Genomic DNA, 24,665 nt, shown 5'->3' with positions numbered 1-24,665 from the left:
TCTAGAATTGTAAATTACATGACTTGTAAAGATAAAAAAAAGAAAAACTTAGCTACTTAAAAACACTAATAAGAAAACATGCACACAAAAAAACTAAAGAAATACCAGAAAAATGCATCTAAAATGCTGCCTAAAAAAACAAGTATAAAAAAGTACAGTATGTATAAAAGATAAATGAAAAATTTCAAAACCAATTTGGTGCAGCAGCTGAAGGTTATATTACAGTTCTAACTGTGCTCCCATTAAAATATCAGCCATCAATATCAGCAATCCACACCCTATAGAGTTCTAGCTACACTGTACCCCACTATGATACAGTGTAACCCTCTAAATAGCACCAGTACCTATTTTACATTAATTACATCATAGGATCTACTTTGGATGCTTGCACTTATGTAGATATTTGCCTCTTAATATGCTCAGATCCCACATGTATTATATTGGTAATTGGTACATGGAGACTTGTATGGAAATAGTCAGCCATGGGTATCATGACATTAATTTGTCTCTTAGCAAAAATCTGTCCTGGCAATTGTCTTTGACTAACTCCAAAATGGTGCAAGCACTCTTATGTTGTTCTAAGATTTATAAATATGTGGAATCACTTTTACAATTGAGATTTCTTAGGCTAGGGTTACACAACCGTATTTTCTCTTATCAGAGAAAATTGTTCCGATTATGTCAATCACACTCTGATCAGAGTTTCATCAGAGTGTGATCTGATCTTCTAAGATAAGGAGAAGATGGGAAAAAAATCTTCTTTATTTTGTCAATCTGTGAAAATTGGGCTCAAATGCCACTCGAGTATAATCTGATTTTTTTCCATGGACTCACTGACTTTCATGGCCTAAAGTGATTTGATGTCCGGATGCAAATTGCTCATGTTGTGATATTTTTCTTAGACAAACTCTGAGGTGTGCATGTCGAATCACACTCAAGCTTAAAATACGATCGTCTACACCTGGCCTTAGAAGGTTTAATTAATTATCTATGATAGGGTCCATCATCAGAGTTACTGGTTTTTCTTCTCTTAATCTTTCACTCCTCTCCTAGCAGGATCATTACCATTAACTCTCTTACAATGCAAGGACAATTCTTACCTACACAGAATTTCTATATGTTGGTGTATTATGACTACATTATACTGTATAAAACAAGTCCAATTAAAATTAATGGTTGTCTTTTGGATCCATCAATATAGAAAACTTGTCAGAAATGCCAAGACGCAAACTGACAAATGAAAAGGTTAAAATACTAGATTTGACTTTTAAAGATATTAATGGAAATAATGAAAAGCGGTTCATCATCTCCCTAGGAATTAATATCACTATAAAAAGGTACATGGCATATTTTACAGCGCACACATCTGAATTATTTACAGCACCCTCTGAAATGAAGCAATAGAAGCACTCACGCTATGTTTAATTTGCAGAACATTTCTAAATTCGAGCGACACCATAACAAATGATATATTGATCAGCGAGGGCTGCAGTCAATAAAATGTGGCAATACAATCATCAAATGCTGCACAACAAATAGCGAACATAGTCTCCATGGTTTATGTGTGACTTCTAAAAGGACCACCTGTCAGTTCCCTTCTGAAAGACGTGCCAAGTGACCTCTCCATTAGCAAAGGTTGTACAAAGCTGCAGGGGACATAGTTACAACCATTGCTACAGCAAGGCTGGAAAACTGCACAAAATGCTCCTGAAATGTTGCAGATTGAAGGAAAGGAAAGTTTACTACCTGATCTAACTTCCAATGAAACTCAGCAGGTCGGAAAGTGTCAGCCTGGTCAAAATCACGGCGTAACAGGAAGACAAGACGGCAGTTGTGCACATACAGTGCATAGTGATGGCGGTTCATTTCTGAAAGAGAAGAACACGGTTAAATGAAGCATAACATTGTACATGCTTATTGTAGGTTACAGGTGGGACATGTATTCTTAGAATTTAGAAATGTTTTTGTGGCTCCCCATCAGTTTCTGCTTACCGGACCATACTGATATTACTGCTGCAGTAAGTCCCCAATGTCATGTAACGCTCATAATCGCCAGGGCCTAGTAATCAAAGAACATCAAGTGATTACAGAACAGATGACATGGAGTAACGAATGTATTCTGCCAATTTGCTAATTGTATGCATGCTACTGTGTATTGGTGTAGAAAGACTCATATAAAGTCATGTTTGTATCAAAATTATATAGCTTTCATCTGTCCTACTCCTCTGAGTGTCTGAGGGTTTGCAAGTGAACTGGGTAATTGAGTAAATCTACTTGCACATCCTCTACTTTGTTCCATATTCTGTGTTAGGCGTCGGGTTCCTGCTACTGCACAGCAGGAATCTAGAGCCTTGCAATCGGTGGTCTCCCATTCTCCACGGACCGCTCAGGAACCTGCACAGCAATCCCAATGTTCCAGACGCCCTGCTCAGACCAGCTCTGTGGGTCTGGCTGTTGCTGCCACCTCTGGGCCAGCAATAGCAGCGCAGGCTGCTCAGCAGCAAGCTGCTTCAGAGCCTAAGTCCTCAAGTCGCGCTACTGGGCATGCTCACTAGACAATCTCCAATTGGAGATCGGGAGTCACATGCTCAGGTCCTTCTCGTGATCTGATTTGTCCATCTCAGGGATCTGGAAGCTTCCGGAAGGTCCAGGCTATAAAAGGTTTGCATGGCCGCTCGGCCATACGCTAGTATAGACTCTACTTGCTACGTGTGTGAATGATGACGGATGCATGAACCTGCAAATGACTCATTAAGACTCCCTCCCTCTGATATTACGTGTGTGGATAGGGACTTAGTGATAGAGTCAGCGCCAGTCAGTGGCACGCTACAGGCCACAGTGCATATCATCATCTAACTAGCGCCCGACAGTGTGCCCCTCCTGGGCACTGTCGCATAGCGGCTGTGTCAGTCGCCGCGCTACAGTCTGCAGCATCTGTGGGCATCCGCGGTAGCGATGCCGCACGCACGTTAGGTCTAGACAGACTCTGTCCCTCTGTCTTGGGCTCAGATCCTGCGACCATATACCGTGCATGCATTTCTCTGAGACCTGTGAGTCCAACAGGCTCAGTACTTATGTTTATGTCTAAGAAGTCTCTGTGAAGCTAACAGAGTACGCCCAGTGCACACCGGGTGACGTTCAACCCGTGTGCGATATACCGCCATATGTGCGTCTGCCATTATATAGCAGCAGTTTAACACCTCTGCATGGTGGACCCCGGGCTGCGAACGCACTTTCTATTATTTTCTATTTAGTGCGTTCTGCCGTCCCTAACATTCTGCATCTGTTGTATACTGTACTTCCAGTCCTGGTTTGTATTCTGTGTCCGTGGAGATACATAGATCAGCATGAGAACTGTATAAACAAGAAGTAAGGTAATAAAAGACTAAGGTTTATTATTCAGTACTTTACAGTCATTGCGAGATCCATAAAGTACATTAAATTAATGACAACATAAAATCCCTATTAGAATGTTTGTGGCGCAGACCCATGTAAACTCCTTGCACATGTTGAGATTTGAACCCAGGACACTATGCTGCAAAGTAACCATGCTACCCACCAAGCTACAGCATTTCCTAAGTTATTAACAGTCTTTTTCCTTTAGGCTGTGTGCAGACAAAGACATTTTGATGCTGCGTATTTCCGCTGCACTAAAAACACAGTGTCCCGGGTTTACAGTGACAGCGAGGAGCCAGAAGACTGCAGTGTCTGATTTCTTCTTCTGCACTATTTAGAATCACTTCACCTTTGCATTAAACGGTGCAGGTTTCTTTCGGCAGTGCGGGGGTTAATCTGCTCAGTTGAGAGCTCTTGGAAGCTTTCCTGCCTTAAGGTGCTCAGTTGTTCACTGTTAGCCACTCTTATCTCCTATATAATCTGGGCTCTAGCTAACACTCATTGTCAGAGTGAGATTATGATGCATGGTTAGGAGATGGTGGTTTGTTGTTGATTGAGAAGGCATTTGGTAGATTTATCTGAGACTATTGCTAGGTTTTGGGTGTGTGCTAATTACCCTTCTTCTACTTTGGTTTTACCCCATCCTCTACTTCCCAGTGTTTACCTCTGCTGTTTGTGTGAGTATATTTGTATGATTGGTATTTTCCTTTATCCTTGTTTGTATTACCTTGTTAGGCTGTTTGGTGTATTATGGTACACTTCTATTTCCCTCTTCCTTTGGTGTGGGAAGGATACAGACTGAGGGCAGCTTTAGGAGATAAGGCAAGGTTCGTGGCCCCGGTGTCTTCACCATCAGAAGTAATCCGGGAAACAGGGTGAGCTAGGGCGCCCCCTAGCATCAGGGTCAGAAAAGGAACCCCTGGTCTCGGGACACCCGCCAACAGAGTCATGACACACAGTATCTTACAGTTCTGACAAAGTGGATGGGATTTTATGAATCATGTGGCTACTATTCTTTTATTTTTACTCAACTGATCTGCAACATGTTAGTTTCTCTTGCAGGTACGCTGATTTTTTGTGTGCAGATTTTTCCCGTAGACTTGCAATAGGTGCAGAAAATCCACAGGTAAAAAGCACAAATGCATTTTTTGTGCATTTCCATGGCAGAAACATATCAAAAATGCATTTAATCCACACACTACTCTACCAATAATGTTTAGTAAAAGCCAATTTCCAGGAAGTATAAAAAAGCTGCTTTATTTAAAACATGACATACCAATAATAAAAAAAAATGTAATTTTGAAAATGCTACAAAAAAACCACACGCACTCAAAAACACAATCAAAAAACGTCACTATGTTGATTATGGGGTACACAAAAAAATTAAAGGAAATTGATTGAAAAAGTTCTCATATTGGGAAATTTATTAACCAAAATTCATCAGAATTCTAAATCAAACTGCACCATAAAGATTGGCATACAGCTCCAAATCCGGTATCCATTTTAGAAACTTTTTATTATTCACTACATAACTTTAAATATAATGTATGTGTATTAAAATAATTCTTAAAAAATCAGATAAAGATACTGAAAAACTATGTGAAGGACATGTAAAACAGCTTCCAGAAATACAAAACTACAGCTCAATTACTTTGCCAGGATATATTCTGTATACGCTGTGCTATTGTTTGTTTCCCTTTGTCGTGGCCCCAGAGATCTGTAGTCAAGGATCAAACTGCAACATAGGGTTGTTAGTAAATTACCCATGTGCTGCATCTGTTAATTGATCTGTATTTATGCATTCTTGGAGAAGTGCTTTAATCCAGTGCACTCTGGTATAATAGCAGCTGTTATAAGCTGACTGTGAGAACATCAGAGCGTTCTGCTATGCGGAAGCTCAGATGATCACATTATTTCTACTGGATGGTTTGTTGGAACCTTACTATGTTTTGTGAGTGCACAATGCCACACACTTTCAGAACTGGATACATCATTAAATAAACACTGCATAAAGTCAAATAAAAAAGACGAAATTTATTATGTGAAATCTGTCATTCTGCAAGAAAAATATTGTAACTTCACAATCTTTTGAGAACATTGAAAAAAAAATATCAATAAGATGCATAGGCATTAACTGAGCCTCAAATGATAGAGCTATTGTTTTTTTTGTAAACGGATTATAATCTTTGTGTATACATTGTTATTTATTTACAAACATGGCAGCTTACTTGCAGATACAGCACCACCCTAAGGTCTTGAGTAGTATTGCAATCCAATTCATTTTTCTAATCTCATAAATGTCTTTGCTGGAGTTTCTAGTAGAGATGAGCGAATTTGTTCGGATTCGGTTCCGAGTACGATCAGAATCGAATTCTGTTTTTGCAATAATCATCGAAGACAGCCGAACGTCATTAGAGTCAATGGGATTAAAAATTACTGAAAAATGTTTGGAACCGATCATAAGACATACAGATGCATCTCACAAAATTAGAATATCATCAAAAAGTTAATTTGTTTCACTTCTTAATGACAAAAAGTGAAACTTATATATTACATAGAGTCACTACAAACAGAGTGATCTATTTCAAGTGTTTTTTCTGTTAATGTTGATGATTATGGCTTACAGCCAATGAAAACCCAAAAGTCATTATCTCAGTAAATTAGAATAATTAATAACACCAGCTTGAAAAAATCACCTAACTTCCGTCCATGTTCCGTCACGGGGGGAGCGCCACTGATCGCGGTCGGGTGTCAGCTAATTATCACAGCTGACACCCGGCACTATGTGTCAGGAGCGGTCACGGACCGCTCCCGACACATTAACCCCCGCAACACTGCGATCAAACATGATCGCAGTGTACCGGCGGCATAGGAGAGAAGCGCGCAGGGAGGGGGCTCCCTCCGTGCTTCCCTGAGACCCACAGAGCAGTGCAATGCACTGTGCTGCTCTTGGGGCCTCCTTCCCTGCAGGTCCCCAGATCCAATATGGTGGCGGGGGCCTGCAGGGAGTTGGCTTCCTCACTGCCTGCAGAGCGCAGGCATGAGGAAGCCTGTGCAGCACCCGTGTCAGATCGCTGATCTGTCACAGCGATCTGTGATGTGACAGATCAGCGATCTGTCACATGACAGTGATATCCCCCATGGGACAATGTAATAAAGTTAAAAAAGTGTAAAAATAATTTATAAAGAATTGCTAAATAAATTAAAAAAAATATTCCCTAATAAATTCATTTTTTGAAAATAAAAAAAAACAATAAAACTACACATATTTGGTATCGCCACACCCGTAATGACCTGCCCTATAAAACTGTCCCACTAGTTAACCCCTTTATTGAACCCATTAAAAAATAAAAAACGAAGCAAAAAATAATACTTTATCATGACACCTCTGAACAAAAAGTGCAATAATGCGTGATCAAAAAGACTGATATAAATAGCCATGGTACCGCTTAAAACGTCTTCTTGTCCCACAAAAAAAGAGCCACCACACAGCGTCATCAGCAGAAAAATAAAAAAGTTATAGCTCGCAGAATAAAGTGATGCAAAAATAATTATTTTTTATATAAAATTGTTTTCATTGCATAAAAGCGCCAAAACATAAAAAAAGACATAAATGAGGTATCGCTGTAACTGTACTGACCCGAAGAATAAAACCACTTTATCAATTTTACCACATGCGGAACGGTGTAAATGCACCCCCCAAAAGAAATTCATGAAACGCTGGTTTTTGTTCATTCTGCGTCCCAAAAGTAGGAACAAAAAGCGATAAAAAAATGTCACATGCCCGAAAATTATACTAATAGAAACATCAACTCATCCCGCAAAAAATAAGACCTCACATGACTCAGTGGGTCAAAATATGGAAAAATTCTAGCTCTCAAAATGTGGTGATGCATAAACTATTTGTACAATAAAAAGTGTCTTTTAGCGTGCATCAGCTGCCAAAAATAAAAACCCGCTATAAATAGTAAATCAAACCCCCCGCTATCAACCCCTTAGGGAAAAATAATAAAATAAAAAAGTATTTATTTCCATTTTCCCATTAGGGCTAGGGTTAAGGCTAGGGTTAGGGCTAGGGTTAGGGCTAGAGTCAGGGCTAGGGTTAGGGCTAAAGTTAGGGTTAGGGGTGTGCTGGGGTTAGGGTTGGAGTTAGAATTGGGGGGTTTCCACTGTTTTGGCACATCAGGGGCTTTCCAAACGTGACATGGCATCCGATCTCAATTCCAGCCAAAAAAGGCAAATGGCGCTGCTTCCCTTCCGAGCTCTGCCATATGCCAAAATAGTGGTTTACCCCCACATATGGGGTTTCAGCATACTCAGGACAAATTGCACAATAACGTTTGGAATCCTGTTACCTTTGGGAAAATAAAAATTGGAGGTGAAAAGATCATTTTTGTGGAAAAAATATGATTTTTTAATAGTACGGCTGTATGTTATAAGCTTCTGTGAAGCCCTTGGGGGTTCAAAGTGCTCACCATATATCTAGATAAGTTCCTTTGGGGGTCTAGTTTACAAAATGGGGTCACTTGTGGGGGGTTTCCACTGTTTAGGCACATCAGGAGCTCTCCAAACTTGACATGGCATCCGATCTGAATTCTAGCCAATTTTGCATTGAAAAAGTCAAACGGCGCTCCTTCCCTTCCGAGCTCTGCCATGCGCCCAAACAGTGGTTCCCCCCACATATCAGGTATCAGCGTACTCAGGACAAATTGAACAATAACTTTTACAGTCAAATTTCTCCTGTTACCCTTGGTAAAATAAAAAAATTGAACCTGAAGTAATTTTTTTGTGAAAAAACGTTAAATGTTCATTTTTTTAAAACATTCAAAAAATTCCTGTGAAGCACTTGAAGGGTTAATAAACTTCTTGATTCTGGTTTTGAGCACCTTGAGGGGTGCAGTTTTTAGTATGGTGTCACTTTTGGGTATTTTCTATCATATAGACCCCTCAAAGTGACTTCAACTGTGATGTGGTCCCTAAAAATGAAATGGTGTTGTAAAAATGAGAAATCGCTGGTCAACTTTTAACCCTTATAACTTCCTAACAAAAAAAACCTTTGGATTCCAAATTGTGCTGATGTAAAGTAAACATGTGAGAAATGTTACCTATAAAGTTTTTTGAGTGCCATATCTCACGAGAAAACATTGTCAGAATCACCGGGATCCATGGAAGCGTTCCAGAGTTATTACCTCATAAAGGGACAGTGGTCAGAATTGTAAAAATTGGCCCGGGCATTAACATGCAAACCACCCTTGGGAGTAAAGGGGTTAAAATATTAAATTTTTGCCTACTGAAATGTATGTTCAGTAAATGGACTCAATACTTTGTCGGGGCTCCTTTTGCATTAATTACTGCATCAATGCAACATGGCAAAAAGGTGATCAGCCTGTGGCACTGCTGAGATGCTATGGAAGCCCAGGTTGCTTTGATAGCAGCCTTCAGCTCATCTGCATTGTTGGGTCTGGTGTCTCTCCTCTTCCTCTTTACAATACCCCATATATTCTCTATAGGGTTAAAGTCAGGCGAGTTTTCTGGCTAATCAAACACAGTGATACTGCTGTATTTAAACCAAAAATTGGTACTTTTGGCAGTGTGGACTGGTGCCAATTCCTGCTGGAGAATGAAATGTCCAAGTCCAAAAAGCTTGTTGGCAGGGAGAAGCATGATTTATTTTAAAATGTTCTGGTAGACGGCTTCACTGACTTTGGTCTTGATAAAACACAGTGAACCCAAACCAGGAGATGACATGGCTCCCGAAACCATCATTGATTGTAGATACTTCACACTAGACCTTGGAAATCAAAGTCCTAGAGTCTGGAGGAAGAGTAGAGAGCCAAACAATCCAAGCTGCTTGAGGTCTAGAGTGAAGATTCCACAATCACTGATGGTTTGGGGAGCCATGTCATCTGCTGGTGTAGGTCCACTGTGTTTTATCAAGACCAAAATTAGCACAGCCATCCACCTGGAAATTTTAGAGCACTTCATGCTTCCCTCTGCTGACAAGCTTTATGGAGATGGAAATTAATCCAGCAGGACTTGGCACCTGACCAAACTGCAAAAAGTACCAATACCTGGTTTAAAAACAACAGTATCACTGTGCTTGATTGGCCAGCAAACTCACCTGACCTTAACACCATAGAGAATCTATGAGGTATTGTCAAGACGAAGATGAGAGACACGGGACCCCAAAATGCAGACAAGACAAAGGCTGCTATCAAAGCAACCTGGGCTTCCATAACACCTCAGCAGTGCCACAAGCTGATTGCCTCCATGCCACGCTGCATTGATGCAGTAATTGATGCCAAAGTAGCTCGACCAAGTATTGAGTGCATTTAGTGAACATACATTTCAGTAGGCCAACATTTCGGATTTTAAAATCATTTTTCAAGCTGGTGTTATAAAGTATTCTAATTTACTGAGATAATGACTTTTGGGTTATCATTGGCTGTAAGCCATAATCATCAACATTATCAAATAATTATTAAATAAACACTTGAAATAGATCACTCTGTTTGTAATGACTCTACAGTATATAATATATGAGTTTCGCTTTTTGTATTGAAGAACGGAAATAAATTATCTTTTTGATGATATTGTAATTTTGTGAAATGCACCTGTACATTCGGCACGAATATTGTTCGAATATGTCAAAATCAGATTCAGGGACAAAATCTGGACAAATTCGCTCATCTCTAGTTTCTAGTCACCAGGTATTGTGATCCATACTTAGGCTAAGTGCAGACGTCTGTGTATTCTCATCTGAAAGAATCAGGTCTATTTATGAAAATATTCTGACCAGAGTGTCATCATAGCATGACTACAGTGCAATCTGATTCTCTTGCATGTGGACCAGAGAAAAAGATGTCTCCATTCTGCCAGTCCTTGGAAATCAGACTCCACTCAGATGTCATTCAAAATGCAGTGATGATTTCTACAGACCCACTGACTTGCTTGGCTGAGTGTGATCTAAATATTGGATCAAAGTTTGGCATGCAGAGAAAAATCTGACATTTGACATGTGCACAAGCCCATGGAATAACATTGATCGGAGTTCGACCTGATGATTTGTTGGATCGCACACTGACTGAAAAATATGGCCATGTGCACTAACCCTTAGGATAGGTAACCAATATGAGATTGGTGGAGGTCTGACACCTGGTGGCTGGATAAAAACAAAGTGAATGGAACGGCAATATGCACCTCCTTTCATGTAGTGGTCATTGCTGGGTACTGCAAACCACCCCCCACGATCTGATATTAATTACCTATCTTATGGACAGGTCATCAATATCTCATGGCTAGACATCTCTTTAAGTATCATCCAGACATGCTTCAGTCTCATAAATGTTCTAATTGAGATTCTCACTGGTAGCACACATTGAAGTCTAGGGTGTAATTCACAACTAAATCCCAGCTATAAGGCAACTACAATGATATAATGGCTATATAATGATAGGTTGGTGTACGTTTTTATAATAAATCATTAATTTTCTTTCTTAGTATGAAGGAGAACATCCTGTCATAATGGTTTACAACTATTATTACCTGTTTTGTCGGAATTGCATAATATTGTCTCCTTTTCTGCTCTCAGTCCAGGGCTAGGACCATGCTTCATCCACATTGTGATAGTAAATTGGTCAGTTAGATTTTTTGGTACTATAGCATCCGGAATTTTCACTCCTTGTTTGCCATCAAATTTAAAGATCATGCCACTATTGTCCATAGGCAGGCCAGCTGTCCAGTTGGTGGCAGCAGTAGGAGTTGGGAGTAAGTCAATGGCACCAGAAGAGGGTCCTAAATATAAAAAAGAAAAGGAAAAAACATGACATGCTTAGACTAGAGTATTGATCTCTAAAAGAAGGCAATTATGATAATGATAATAATAATAATATGCAATATTTATTTAGCACCATCATCTTCTGCAGTGCACAATTGTTAAAGTGTGTGTCCAATACTCAGAGAACCCCTTATCAATTCTTATGTTTGGAGTATGGAGTGTGACTGTTTGAGGTTGTGCACAGGTGTCTTTTATACTGATCACAAGTTCAAACAGGTGCTATTACTACAGGTAATGAGTGGAGGACAGAGGAGCCTCGTAAAGAAGAAGTTAGAGGTCTGTGAGAGCCAGAAATCTTCCATACTTTAGGTGAACAAATACTTATTTTCCACCATAATTTGCAAAATAAATCTTACCAAATCAGACAAGGTGATTTTCTGGATTTGCTTTCTCATTTTGACTATCATAGTTGTGGTCTACTTACGATGTCAATTACAGGCCTCTCTCATCTTTTTAAGTGGGAGAACTTGACAATTGGTGGCTGACGAATTACTTTTTTTCCCCACTGTATACTCACCACTGTTGATGGTGCTCTTCCAGAGGTGTCAGCACTGTATCTTCCAGCCATGCTAATTAGCAAATACTTTATTCACCTCTACTATGGACATAATTGACATCCACAGGAAGTAAGAGCTGCTGCTCCTCGTGGCCCAGTGTATGAGGTGAGTGCAGCTGTGTGATGATGCTGTGATAAGTGACCCTTTGCCCATGGTGAGCTAAAATAGATAGGGGACCACATGTGAGAACTGAAATGGCATTCCTCTTCACATCAATTCACAGTAATTTTATGCCCATCATATAAAACACATCACAGGATAACCATTAACTTGACTATGCTACAATGTGACACTAATTGGAAAGTGACATCAGAAAATAACATATAGTTTAAATCAGGTTTTTATGTTAAATTTATTTGCTATATAGTTTTTTATTTAAATTTTCAGAATCTATATAAAAATATACAGCCTGCAATGATCCTCGGTCTACTGAACCACCCCAGAACCAGCTATACCCTCTCCTAGTGTATCCTCACCCATCCCTGTAGATTGTAAGCCCTCTCGGGCAGGGTCCTCTCTCCTTCTGTACTTGTGTGTCCCTTGTCTTGTACTTGTCTATATTTCCCCTTTTCCCTGTAAAGCGCCATGGAATAAATGGCGCTATATAAATGTATAATAATAATAATAATATTAAAAATAAAATCTGTATTCTTGCAATATTCATATTGGCCATACAGTAAGTCCTAATATTACACTCATACACATAAGCAGAAATATACTGCCTCTGATGGTATTCACTTGATTGCCAGTTTTTCTGCACATGCTCTGTTTTTGCACTAAGACCTTTGTGAAGGGAGGAGCAGGAGATGAGCTCACTGGGTCTCATTCTGACAGCAGTGATTTTTTTCTACAATATGCGAAAAAAGTAACCAATTTGATGGATCACATTTTCACCAGTGTTTATTCAGTGTGTAATATTTTATCATCAGAGTTTAATCAGATTTTGCATTTCATACAGAAAAGTTACTCAAGTTCCTTCTATCAAATTAACTTTACAACTTGACAGCACTAAGGTGTAAAAGAGATGTCACCCAAGAAGTGCCATCTGATTTTTTTCCCTGACCTATAGATTTGTATTGACAAGTGACTCTGATCAAAATTGCACATGACCTCATGTTTTGGTGCAGACCACTCGGTCCACAAGAAAAAAAAACATGTAAACATTCACATAGACTATAATGGATACTATTTCTATCGTGAAAAGCAAGAATAACACATACACGCTAAAAGACGACATCTGAAAGAATATTTGTTATGACACTGCATATATTCTTAAATATGCCAGAATTATTATTCAGTACACCCAGGGGCAAGAGTTATTGTTCATATGAGTCTGAATGATGACTTTTGTTGTAGGTTGAATTGATGTTTGTTGAAAGTTTGCTGACGACCTATTGTATCAGTTTCAGCAGCCTATTGTTCTGCTATCCTTGAGAGACAAAGGTGCAGGTTAATTGAACAATCGATGTTTGTTAATATGTTGATTACCCATTGAATCTGTCTGTGCAGGTTGTTGCTCTTCAAACATTAAAGAACAAAAATATGCATTTTAATTGAACACTCGAACAATGAGAGATTACTTCTTTTCACCACTCCCCACACCTGTGGATATTTGCCTGAAGGACAGCTGTGGGTATAAAAAGGTATCTTTCTCCATCTACCGAGAGACTCTAGAGGACAGCTGCCAAGGTACCAAGGCTCCAACTAGAGGAATACAGATTTGATCAACTGCCTATCACTGAACCCATGGAGATGCTGGAAGAACCCAAGTTGGAACAATCAGATCACCTTGCCGTGTACCTCAATGGATTCTGTCTGCTTTCTAAGCTTGCCACTACCTCCTCTCAGTGGGTGCCTGCCAACAGCGGTGAGCCAAGTGTTCAGATTGTTGGCCCTGGAAGTCCCAAAGTCATAGATGTTATAATTCCTGTCAAACTAGCAGAAGGGTGAGACTCCATAATTTACACCATCTTGTGTATTTTCTGGTACTGTACTATATGCTGACTGCTTGTGGTTAAAGTATTTTCACAGAATACAGGGCCACCAAAAGTCGGTCAGATTGATCCAGGAATTAGTCCTTTGCGATGCCCAGAATGTTGAGGAGGACAAAATGTTTGACCAATAAGAGCTGAACTGCCTGGTAAATCAATTATCCAGTGGCAGTCTGGAATCAAATATTTCATCCAAAGAAGCCTGAATCCAGGAGTTGTTGGTTGCATTGGCACCCGGAGCCTCAAGCGGGATAAGACGTTGGAGGAGTTGTTCCATTGGTATGGGCGGATCCATACCATCGAGCTGAAGAATTGTGGGGGAGGCAGTGCCACACCGTGCACCTTCATCAGCTTCTCGGAACCACAGGAAGAAGAGGATGCTATGTGTGGACGCATGGATATGAGTTTGTTTTTTATAATTACATGGGGAGTTTAATAAGTCAAATCGTGGACCAGGGGAAGGATATAGAGGACCCCGCAGGAAGAACGGGCCCCCTTCCTGGTAAACTGAATGCAGAATCCTTGTCTCAGGGCTTCCCACATCAAGGAGTTGACAGGATCTGAAAGATCATATGAGAGTAGCTGGAGATGTCTGTTCTGCTGATGTACCAAAGAACGGAGTGGCGATTTCAGAGTTTATTATTCAAGGAATACATGAAATATGCTTTGAGGAAACTGCATGATACAAACTTTCATTCTTGTTAAGGTGAAACCTTACATTCATGTCTGTGCTGAAAGAAATGCTGATGGACTGACCATGGTTGATCAGAAGCCAAGCCTATCATGTCTGGCTAATTTAGAAAGGGGAGGAAAGTGACAAACCCGTATTTATTCTTAATTATTCAGCAGGCCCAGGGACATGAGCTATTGTTCATATGAGTGTGAATGTTGACTTTTGTAGGTTGAATTGATATTTGTTGATTCATTGAATGCTTGCTGACTACCTATTGTATCAGTCAGGCAGCTTATTGTTCTGCTAACCTGAGGGAAAAGGGCATAGGTTAATTGAACAATCATTTATTAATATGTTGATTACACATTGCATCAGTCCATGCAGCTTGCTGTTCTGCAAACATTGAAAGACAAACTATGAAGGTTAACTGAACACTCGAACAATGAGAGATGACCTCCTCTCACCTCCTCCAAACCTGTGGATAATTGCCTGAAGTACAGCTGAGGTTGTATAAAGGGACCTATCTCCTTCTACAGAGAGACACTTGAAGACAGCAGCTAAAGTACTATGGCTTCAACCAGAAGAATACAAATTTGATCACAGCACATTACTGAACCCACAGAAATGTTTGGAGAACCCACATTGGGACAATCAGGTCACCTGGTCACATACCTCTTCTCTGTTGGTGCTCACCAAAGTTGAGTGCCACAGGTTGGGGTAGTTGGCCCTTGAAGCCTAAAAGTCATAGATGTTCTAATTCCCGGTGAGCCAGCGGAAGGGTGAGACTGTCATTTGCACCATCTTGTATATTTGTACTATTTATCAGGTTGGGAAAATCAAGTCACCTGGCCCCCATGGAGACATTTGGAGAAGCCAGGTTGGGACAATTAGGTCACCTGGCCAAGTATCTTAATGAACTTTAAGCTTCCTAAGCTCGCTGTTACTTTCCCTCTGTGAGTGCCTGCCAAAAGCGGGGTGCCACTGGTTGGGGTAATCAATCGTGGAAACAACAAAATTACAGCTCATCTAATCCTGGTGAGCCACCACCAGTAGAGAGAGACTATGTAATTTGCACCTTCTTGTGCATTTGGTGGGAATGTTCTATATGTTATTGTCTGTTGGCCTTTCAATAAATTATTGCCACTCTGTTTTACCCTCACCCTGAGGTCTCTGAGGAGCATTCTGTCCACAAGAAAGGAGGGCATTCAGTGGGATGAGCCCTAGTCCATGAGGTCTTTCTAAAGATAGCCGAGCCAGCCAAAAAGGACACCCACTGACCCTTGAGTAGTGTTGAGCATTCCTATACTGCAAATATTGGGTATTGGCCGATATTCACGGTATCGGAATTCCGATACTGAGTTCCGATACTTTTTGCATATCGAATACCGGAATCGGAAGTTCCCATAATGCTATGAGCCAGTTTGATTTGATTCAGCCAATGAGGAATCCTAAGAAGTGTGGGCACATCCTGTTAGGCATGTAGGCATGTTAACTAATGGCATGGCTGTGATTGGCTGCTGAAATGATGTCATGATGCACTATAAAAGCCCCCGCCGCCATTTTGGGTTCACTCTGCTGTGAATTCAGTTAGGGACAGGACGCTGCTGTTCTGACTATGAGGAACAGTTTGAGAAAGCGAATTGCTATATTGTGCTTTACCCAGGCTTCTTTAGCAACCGCTGTGTGAAGCTTTCTTTTGACTTGCAGTGCTGTTCACAGCTGTCTGCAAGCTCTGTGTGTGTGAGTGCAGCTCACGCTGTAGTGTGTTCTGCAGCCACCTCTGGTTGTAGTCCGCTCAGCGTGCGTCACTGCCTCATACATAGTCCTTTTTTTGTTTTATTGCTGCTCATTTTTCCTGATTTCTCCTATTAGTGTGCTTCCATCCGTATCCATCTACATTGGTTGCAAATACTATAAAGGAGTAGATAGCGGAGCCTTTCTGCAGCCTTTCAGTGCTAGTGCACAGTTCTCTGCACTGTTCACGGCTGTCTGTGAGGTCTCTGTGTGTGAGTGCAGCTCACGCTGTAGTGTGTTCTGCAGCCACCTCTGGTTGTAGTCCGCTCAGCGTGCGTCACTGCCTCATACATTGTCCTTTTTTGCTGTAGTGCTGCTTATTTTTCCTGAATTTCTCCTATTAGTGTGCTTCCCTCCGTATCCAGCTAGATTGGTTGCAAACACTATATAGGAGTAGATAGAGGAGCCTTTCTGCTGGCTTGTGCCCTGCAGCCCCAGCCAGATTAGTATTAGCCTATTTTTTGGAGCCTCATCTATTGCATTGTAGGTTACCTTCCTGCATTGTAATAGCTACAAAAAGTTTGTGATACTATCGCTTTTACATCTTTGGTCACATCCTTTTTTTTGTGTGAAAAAAAACACGTAAATAAAGTTCACCAAACACTCCACTTTACAGTTGTGTAGGCCACATTAGCTCATATTAAAGTGTAGTCCACACTTTATAAAATTAGTGTTTCTTATACCTGTTAGCAGCTGTTCAGGAATAAACACACTAAGACCTTAGTACTTTTCTGCCTATCTTTATCAGTCTACCAAGATGAAGAAGGCAGGGAGTAAGGCACGTGGTCGTGGAGTATCAGCAGGGAGAGGATGTGGGGATTCTGTGCCTGCTGCGGGCACCAGTGACTCAGCATCCCCCAATTTTACCAGGGAACAATCCTTTTTAGGAGCTCGCCGTACCCCACTGCTGCGGGAGGAACAAGCTGAAGCCGTTGCTGGATGGATGGCAGCTAGCGCATCGACTTCAATTACTTCCACATCCTCTCAGGTCCAGAGCACTGAAGAGCAACCATCTGTCTCTTCACCATCTGCCAAATTGCCCAGGCAGTCAGAGAGCCCTGGACAGGAGCCATCTCTACTTCTGCTCTCTGAATCTCTTGGCTTGGAAAGAGGGGGCCAGCCAAGCAGCATTCTAGAATGTGAAGAAGAGGTAGTATGCAGTGATGCGCAACTGCTTTGTCTCTCTGAATCTGAAGAGGTGGGTGGGCCAGTGCCTATGGTCAGCACACCTCAGTACGCATCTGATGATGAGACTCAGGTGCCACTGTGCTGGTGAGACTACCCAGGAGAAGCAGGTGTTTGAAGAGGGTAGTGTAGATGATGAGGTCCTTGACCCACCATGACGTGAGGAACAGGAAGGTGGTGGGAGCAGCTCTGAGGAAGAGATTCTCCGAACGTCCAAAACAGGAGGGAGAGGGAGGGGGCAGACTTGGTTGCCTGTATCCTCCACTTCGGCACCCATTAGGAGCATTCCTCTTCCAAAACCCAAAACGGGTACTCCCAGGACTTGCAGTGCGTGGTCCTTTTTTGACACAGTTGCAGATGACATTTGCTTTGTCAAATGCAAGCTGTGTAATCAGAAAGTCAAAAGAGGGAAAAGTGTCAGCAACCTGAATACCACAAATATGTGGAAACATGTGCGGACCAAGCACGTGGTGGAGTTACAAAGAAACACTGAAGACGTAGGCCAACCTACAGCACCACCTACCACCTCTTCAGCTCGTGTTGTAGCCTCTTCCTCCAGCTCACACACAGCGGGTTCGGCATCCTCACAGGATCGCCATGGAATAATCTCTGGCACTGTTGTACAGAGACCGAGTGTAATTCCACCCACAGCACCACGTTCCCTGTCATCCAGGCCACTCTACAGCCATCGGTAGCACAGGCATGGGAGAAAAGGCAGCCATACTCGGCAAACCATCCCCGAGCACAGGCTCTGAATGCTGGCATTGCAAAACTATTGTCCCTTGAAATGCTCTCATTCAGGCTGGTGGAGACTGACACCTTCTGTAAATTCATGGCATTGGCAGTACCACAATACACCATGCCCAGCCACTTTTATTTCAGCAGGCAAGCCGCCCCTGCCCTGCAAAAGCATGTGGAGGGAAAAATTAAACATGTGCTACAAAACGCCGTCAGTAGCAAGGTCCACCTGACCACCGATGCGTGGACCAGTAACCATGGACAGGGACGATACCTTTCCCTCACTGCCCATTGGGTAAATGTTGTGAATCCGGGTACAGATCTTGAGAGTGGCACTGTACGTGTTCTGCCAACTCCAAGGATTGCAGGAATCCAGTCTGTACACATTGACTCCTCCTCATACTCCAGTTCCTCTGAATCAACGCTGCAGGAGCCATCACGGTCTACCTCCACATGGACCCGTGAACACTTCCCTGTTACAACCGATATGAGCACAGCCGTGGCCAAACGTCAACAGGCCATACTGAAATTAATTTCTTTGGGGAATCGAAGCCACACAGCGCAGGAGCTCTGGAATGCCATCAAGCAGGAGAGCGACGTGTGGTTTGTGCCAGCGAATCTCCAGCCAGGCTTGGTAGTGTGTGACAATGGCCGAAATCTGGTGGCAGCTCTGGGCCTAGGCAACCTCATTCACATCCCATGTCTGGCACATGTGCTCAACTTGGTCGTGCAGAGTTTTTTGAGGGACTATCTGGATCTTGATGCACTGCTGCACAAGGTTCGCATAGAGTGCGCTCACTTGCGACGTTCCAGCATGGCAAGATCACGCATGGCAGCTCTGCAGCGCCGATTCCGCCTTCCGGAACATCGCATCATATGTGACCTACCCACCAGGTGGAATTCAACGTTACATATGTTGGAGCGGTTGTGTGAGCAGCAGGAAACAGTAATGGAGTACCAGCTGCATCAGGCACAAACAAGTCACACTGCGTGCCGTTCACACTTCACCACCACTGAGTGGGCCTCTATGAAGGACATCTGCCTCGTTTTGCGTGCCCTCGATGATTCCACGCGGATGGCGAGTGCAGATGATGCGCTAGTCAGCATGACTGTCCCCCTTATCTGCCTGCTTCAAAAACACTGCAAGCACTAAGGGAGGAGGTTTTTGAAGAGGTGGAGGATGAAGAGTCACAAATGCCTTCTGCTTCTGGACAGTCTGCGCAACGTGGTTCCTCACAAAGGCCTAGGCAGGGGACACATTATGAGGAGGATGAGGAGGAGTCAATGGAGGAGGAAGACATCTCTCCAGAGGAGGGAAGTACACAATGCTCTAGTAGTCAGTATGTAGAGCGAGGGTGGGGTGATGCAGAGCAGGCAGAGATGACGCCTCAAGCAGGGGACAGCGTTTCTTGGCCAGTTGGGAGTCTGCAGCACATGGTTGATTTCATGCTGCAGTGCCTGAGAAATGACCGCCGCATTGCCCACATTCTCAACACGGCTGATTATTGGGTGTACACCCTCCTAGATCCTCGCTACTGGGACAACTTACAAAGCCTCATAACACCGTTGAACCGGGTGCTTAAAATGCGGGATTACCAAGACACACTGGTGCATTCCATCATGATCTCCATTCCACCCGAGAGCAGTGCTGCTAGTGCTTTACAAAGCAGCTCTGTGTGTCGAGGCAGTGGAGGAAGCACTGCACAAAGAGGGAGCAGAAGCAGCGCCTCAGCACAAGGCAAGACCAGTATGACGCAAATGTGGCAAAGTTTTGTGTCCCCGCCACCAATGTCTACACCATCACAGACGGCTCCAGTCAGCAGGAGGCAACGTTTCCATCAGATGGTGACAGACTACATGTCTTGCCCTCTCAGTGTACTCCCAGACAGCTCTTCCCCCTTCAAGTTTTGGGTCTCTAAGCTGGATACATGGCCAGAGCTTAGCCAGTGTGCATTGGAGGTGCTGGCTTGCCCTGCTGCTAGTGTATTATCGGAATGCGTCTATAGTGCCGCAGGTGGTGTACTAACAGACTGTCGCATGCGACTATCCTCAGATAACGTTGACCGGCTTACGTTTCTGAAAATGAACAAGGCCTGGATCTCGCTGGAATTTGTGAGTCCTCTTCCAGATTAAATAATTGGTTGGCAACAGTACCCAGGTCTCCTGTTGTGTTCATGTTTCTACCACCTGAACTGTAATCCCTGGGCTCCAACACCGCCAGTTGCTGCTCAGAAGTGCCGTCTGCACAGAAAAACACTAGCTCCTGTGTTATTGGGGTTCAGTAATGTCAGCTGCTCCCCTGCTGTGTGTCCGGCAATGTCTCCTGATCCCTCCACATTCACACTACATCAGATATTAAACTTGCTCCAATTAGGCCTCAGCCTACACCCTGATTGACCCTGGGCTCCAACACTGCCAGTTGCTGCTCAGAAGTGCCATCTGCACAGGGAAAAACACTAGCTCCTGTGTTAGTGGGGTTCAGTAATGTCAGCTGCTCCCCTGCTGTGTGTCCGGCATGTCTCCCGCTCCCTCCACATTCACACAACATCAGATATTAAACTTGCTCCAATTAGGCCTCAGCCTACACCCTGATTGACCCTGGGCTCCAACACCACCAGTTGCTGCTCAGAAGTGCCGTCTGCACTGAGAAAAACACTAGCTCCTGTGTTAGTGGGGTTCAGTAATGTCAGCTGCTGCCCTGCTGTGTGTCCGGCAATATCTCCTTCTCTGTCCACATTCACACAACATCAGATATTAAACTTGCTCCAATTAGGCCTCAGCCTGCACCCTGATTGACCCTGGGCTCCAACACCGCCAGTTGCTGCTCAGAAGTGCCGTCTGCACTGAGAAAAACACTAGCTCCTGTGTTAGTGGGGTTCAGTAATGTCAGCTGCTCCCCTGCTGTGTGTCCGGCAATGTCTCCTGCTCCCTCCACATTCACACTACATCAGATATTAAACTTGCTCCAATTAGGCCTCTGCTTACACCCTGATTGACCCTGGGCTCCAACACTGCCAGTTGCTGCTCAGAAGTGCCGTCTGCACAGATAAAAAACACTAGCTCCTGTGTTAGTGGGGTTCAGCAATGTCAGCTGCTCCCCTGTTGTGTGTCCGGCAATGTCTCCTGCTCTGTCCACACTCACACAACTACAGATTTTAAACTTGCTCCAATTAGGCCTCTGCCTCCACTCTGTTTGTACTATTGACCCTGGGCTCCAACACCGCCAGTTGCTGCTCAGAAGTGCCATCTGCACAGTCAATATATGCTCCAGTGTTATTGGGGTTCAGTAATGTCAGCTGATCCCCAGCTGTGTGTCCGGAAATTTCTCCTGCTCTGTCCACACTCACACAACTACAGATTTTAAACTTGCTCCAATTAGGCCTCTGCCTCCACTCTGTTTGTACTATTGACCCTGGGCTCCAACACTGCCAGTTGCTGCTCAGAAGTGCCATCTGCACAGTCAACATATGCTCCAGTGTTATTGGGGTTCAGCAATGTCAGCTGATCCCCAGCTGTGTGTCTAGCAATTTCTCCTGCTCTGTCCACACTCACACAACTACAGATTTTAAACCTGCTCCAATTACGTCTCTGCCTCCACTCTGTTTGTACTATTGACCCTGGGCTCTAACACCACCAGCTAGTTCCAAGCAGTGTCTTTGGCACGGGTACTCCCTCCTGCCCAGCCTGGTTCCAGCACGCCAGCTGTTTCCAGGTAGTGTCAACGTCACTTTGCCACCAATACGTTGTCCTGTCGTGTTGCGGTCAGGTTAGCTGTCTCTATGGTGCCTGCAGTTTAGGTGCTTCCTATGTGGGCTGCGGGATCTGGCAATAAAGGCTGGTTCCATAGTGCCAATAGGACAAGCACCCCCTGTAGGACTGTGAGTTTCGGTAACTGCGGCCGGCTCGCGGCCTTGCAACTTTGTTTTTCATGTGTACCTTCTGCTACCCATCCGGGTTCCAGTACTGTCAGCTGGTTCACAGCAGTGCCTTTGGCTTAGGTGCCTCCTTCTCGGTATCCGAGTTCCAGCAACGTCTGCTGGTCCTTGGTAGTGCTTTCTAGCACAGGTACCTCCTGCTTAGTAACCGGGTTCCAGTACCATCAGTTGGTCCTTGGTAGTGCCATTGGCTTTTGTTCCTTCTGCTACCCCTCCAGGTTCCAGCACCGTCAGCTGGTCCTTGGTAGTTCCATTGGCTCTTGTAGCTTCTGCTACCCATCCGGGTTACAGCAACGTCAGCTGGTTCTCGGCAGTGTCTTTGGCACAGGTGCTCCCTCCTGCCCAGCCTGGTTCCAGCATGCCAGCTGTTTCCGGGTAGTGCCAACGTCACTTTGCTACCAAAATGTTGTCCTGTCGTGTTGCGGTCGAGTTAGCTGACTCTATGGTGCCTGCAGTTTAGGTGCTTCCTAGGTAGGCTACGGGATCTGGCAATAAAGGCTGGTTCCATAGTGCCAATAGGACAAGCACCCCCTGTAGGACTGTGGGTTTCGGTAACTGCGGCCGGCTCGCGGCCTTGCAACTTTGTTTTTCATGGGTACCTTCTGCTACCCATCTGGGTTCCAGTACCGTCAGCTGGTTCTCGGCAGTGCCTTTGGCTTAGGTGCCTCCTTCTCGGTATCCGAGTTCCAGCAACGTCTGCTGGTCCTTGGTAGTGCTTTCTAGCATAGGTACCTCCTGCTTAGTAACTGGGTTCCAGTACCATCAGCTGGTCCTCGGTAGTGCCATTGGCTCTTTTTCCTACTGCTACCCCTCCGGGTTCCAGCACCGTCTGCTGGTCCTCGGTAGCTCCATTGGTTCTTGTAGCTTCTGCTACCCATCCGGGTTCCAGCACCATCAGCTGGTTCTCGGCACTGTCTTTGGCACGGGTACTCCCTCCTGCACAGCCTAGATCCAGCACGCCAGCTGTTTCCGGGTAGTGCCAACGTCACTTTGCCACCAATACGTTGTCCTGTCGTGTTGCGGTCGGGTTAGCCGACTCTATGGTGCCTGCAGTTTAGGTGCTTGCTATGTGGGCTGCGGGATCTGGCAATAAAGGCTGGTTCCGTAGTGCCAATAGGACAAGCACCCCCTGTAGTACTGTGGGTTTCGGTAACTGCGGCCGGCTCGCGGCCTTGCAACTTTGTTTTTCATGGGTACCTTCTACTACCCATCCAGGTTACAGTACCGTCAGCTGGTTCTCGGCAGTGCCTTTGGCTTAGGTGCCTCCTTCTCGGTATCCGAGTTCCAGCAACGTCTGCTGGTCCTTGGTAGTGCTTTCTGGCACAGGTACCTCCTGCTTCGTAACCGGGTTCCAGTACCATCAGCTGATCCTCGGTAGTTCCATTGGCTCTTGTTCCTTCTGCTACCGATCCGGGTTCCAGTACCATCACCTGGTTCTCGGCAGTTCCTCAGCCTTCTTGTACCTTCTGCTACATTTCCAAGTTCAAGCTTTTTGAAATGGTTTTTGGTAATCACTCTGGATCTCCCTGATGACGACCCTGAAGACGACGACCCTGAAGACCACCCCGAAGAAGATGACGACCCTGAAGGTGATGACCCTGAAGACGATGACCCTGAAGACGACCTCGAAGAAGACGACGACCCCAAAGACGACGACCCTGTAGACGACCCTGAAGACCACCCCAAAGAAGACCAAAAAGATGACCCTGAAGAAGATGACCAAGAGGACAAAGAACATGAAGACAACCACCAAGATGCAGAACAACAAGAGACAGAAGACCAAGAAGCAGAAGAACAAAAAGCAGAAGAACATTAGGCATAAGACTAAAAATCAGAGCAAAAGATATTATCTAAATTATAAGCAGAAGAAGACTAAGCAGTGTATGGGGGTGAGTCCGTTCCTCCTCGTGTTGCCCCTGGAAAATGCCTGCTGCTGCAGGCCAAACTGAACGCTGACAAATCCTGTTGTAAATCTTTTGTGACAGTCAGAATGGAAGGTGTAATCTTCAAACTTTTATAGAAAACAACTACAGGAATGCCTGTCACAAATAAGAATATGATGAAGAAGAAGAATAGGAAGAAGATGAAGAAGTAGAATATGAAGAAGAATAATAGTTGAATAAGAAGAATATGAAGAATGTAAAAAAAAAGAATAATAGGAAGGTGAAGAAGAAGAAGAAGATGAATAAAGTGAAGAAGAAGTTGATGAAAAAGATGCTGCTGCTGAGGATCATGAAGGAGAAAGTGTGGGAGAAGTAAAAAAAGAAGGTGAAGAGCATGGAAGTAGTGAAACATACATATCTGACAAAATATAAAAAAGGTTAACATAAGCAATATCTTTGTAACTCCGAACGTATTCCTGCTATTCCATTTGATTGGTGCTAAACCTCTCTGCCTTTAATGTCTCCTCCACCTCCCCCAATACAGTCTACATTATTCTAAGTTGTTTTCCTTCATGTAGAATTAACCTACAAGGAAAGAAAGGGTTTATTTTAATTCCGATATTTCTGTCCCATTGACTTGCATTGGTTTCCGGTATCGGAATCGGCGATATCCAAT

General features: G+C 43.7%; 1 protein-coding gene across 1 annotated transcript in view; it reads right to left on the bottom strand.

Moving 5' to 3' along the window:
- Window positions 1-24,665, bottom strand: part of CLSTN2 (calsyntenin 2) — a 1,499,677-nt gene that overhangs the window by 229,259 nt on the left and 1,245,753 nt on the right. Inside the window, exons 7-8 of the mRNA XM_073581085.1 lie at window positions 10,942-11,190; window positions 1,747-1,868 (exon numbers count right to left, since the gene is read on the bottom strand). Coding sequence (XP_073437186.1) covers window positions 1,747-1,868; window positions 10,942-11,190 — 371 coding nt within the window. The remainder of the gene's footprint in view (window positions 1-1,746; window positions 1,869-10,941; window positions 11,191-24,665) is intronic.

The sequence above is a fragment of the Dendrobates tinctorius genome, unplaced genomic scaffold (assembly GCF_039654945.1).
Source record: "Dendrobates tinctorius isolate UK_male_01 unplaced genomic scaffold, ASM3965494v1 ptg000069l, whole genome shotgun sequence".
NCBI lineage: Eukaryota > Metazoa > Chordata > Amphibia > Anura > Dendrobatidae > Dendrobates > Dendrobates tinctorius.
Note: the sequence above shows the minus strand (reverse complement) of the source record. Positions and strands in the feature narration are given on the sequence as shown.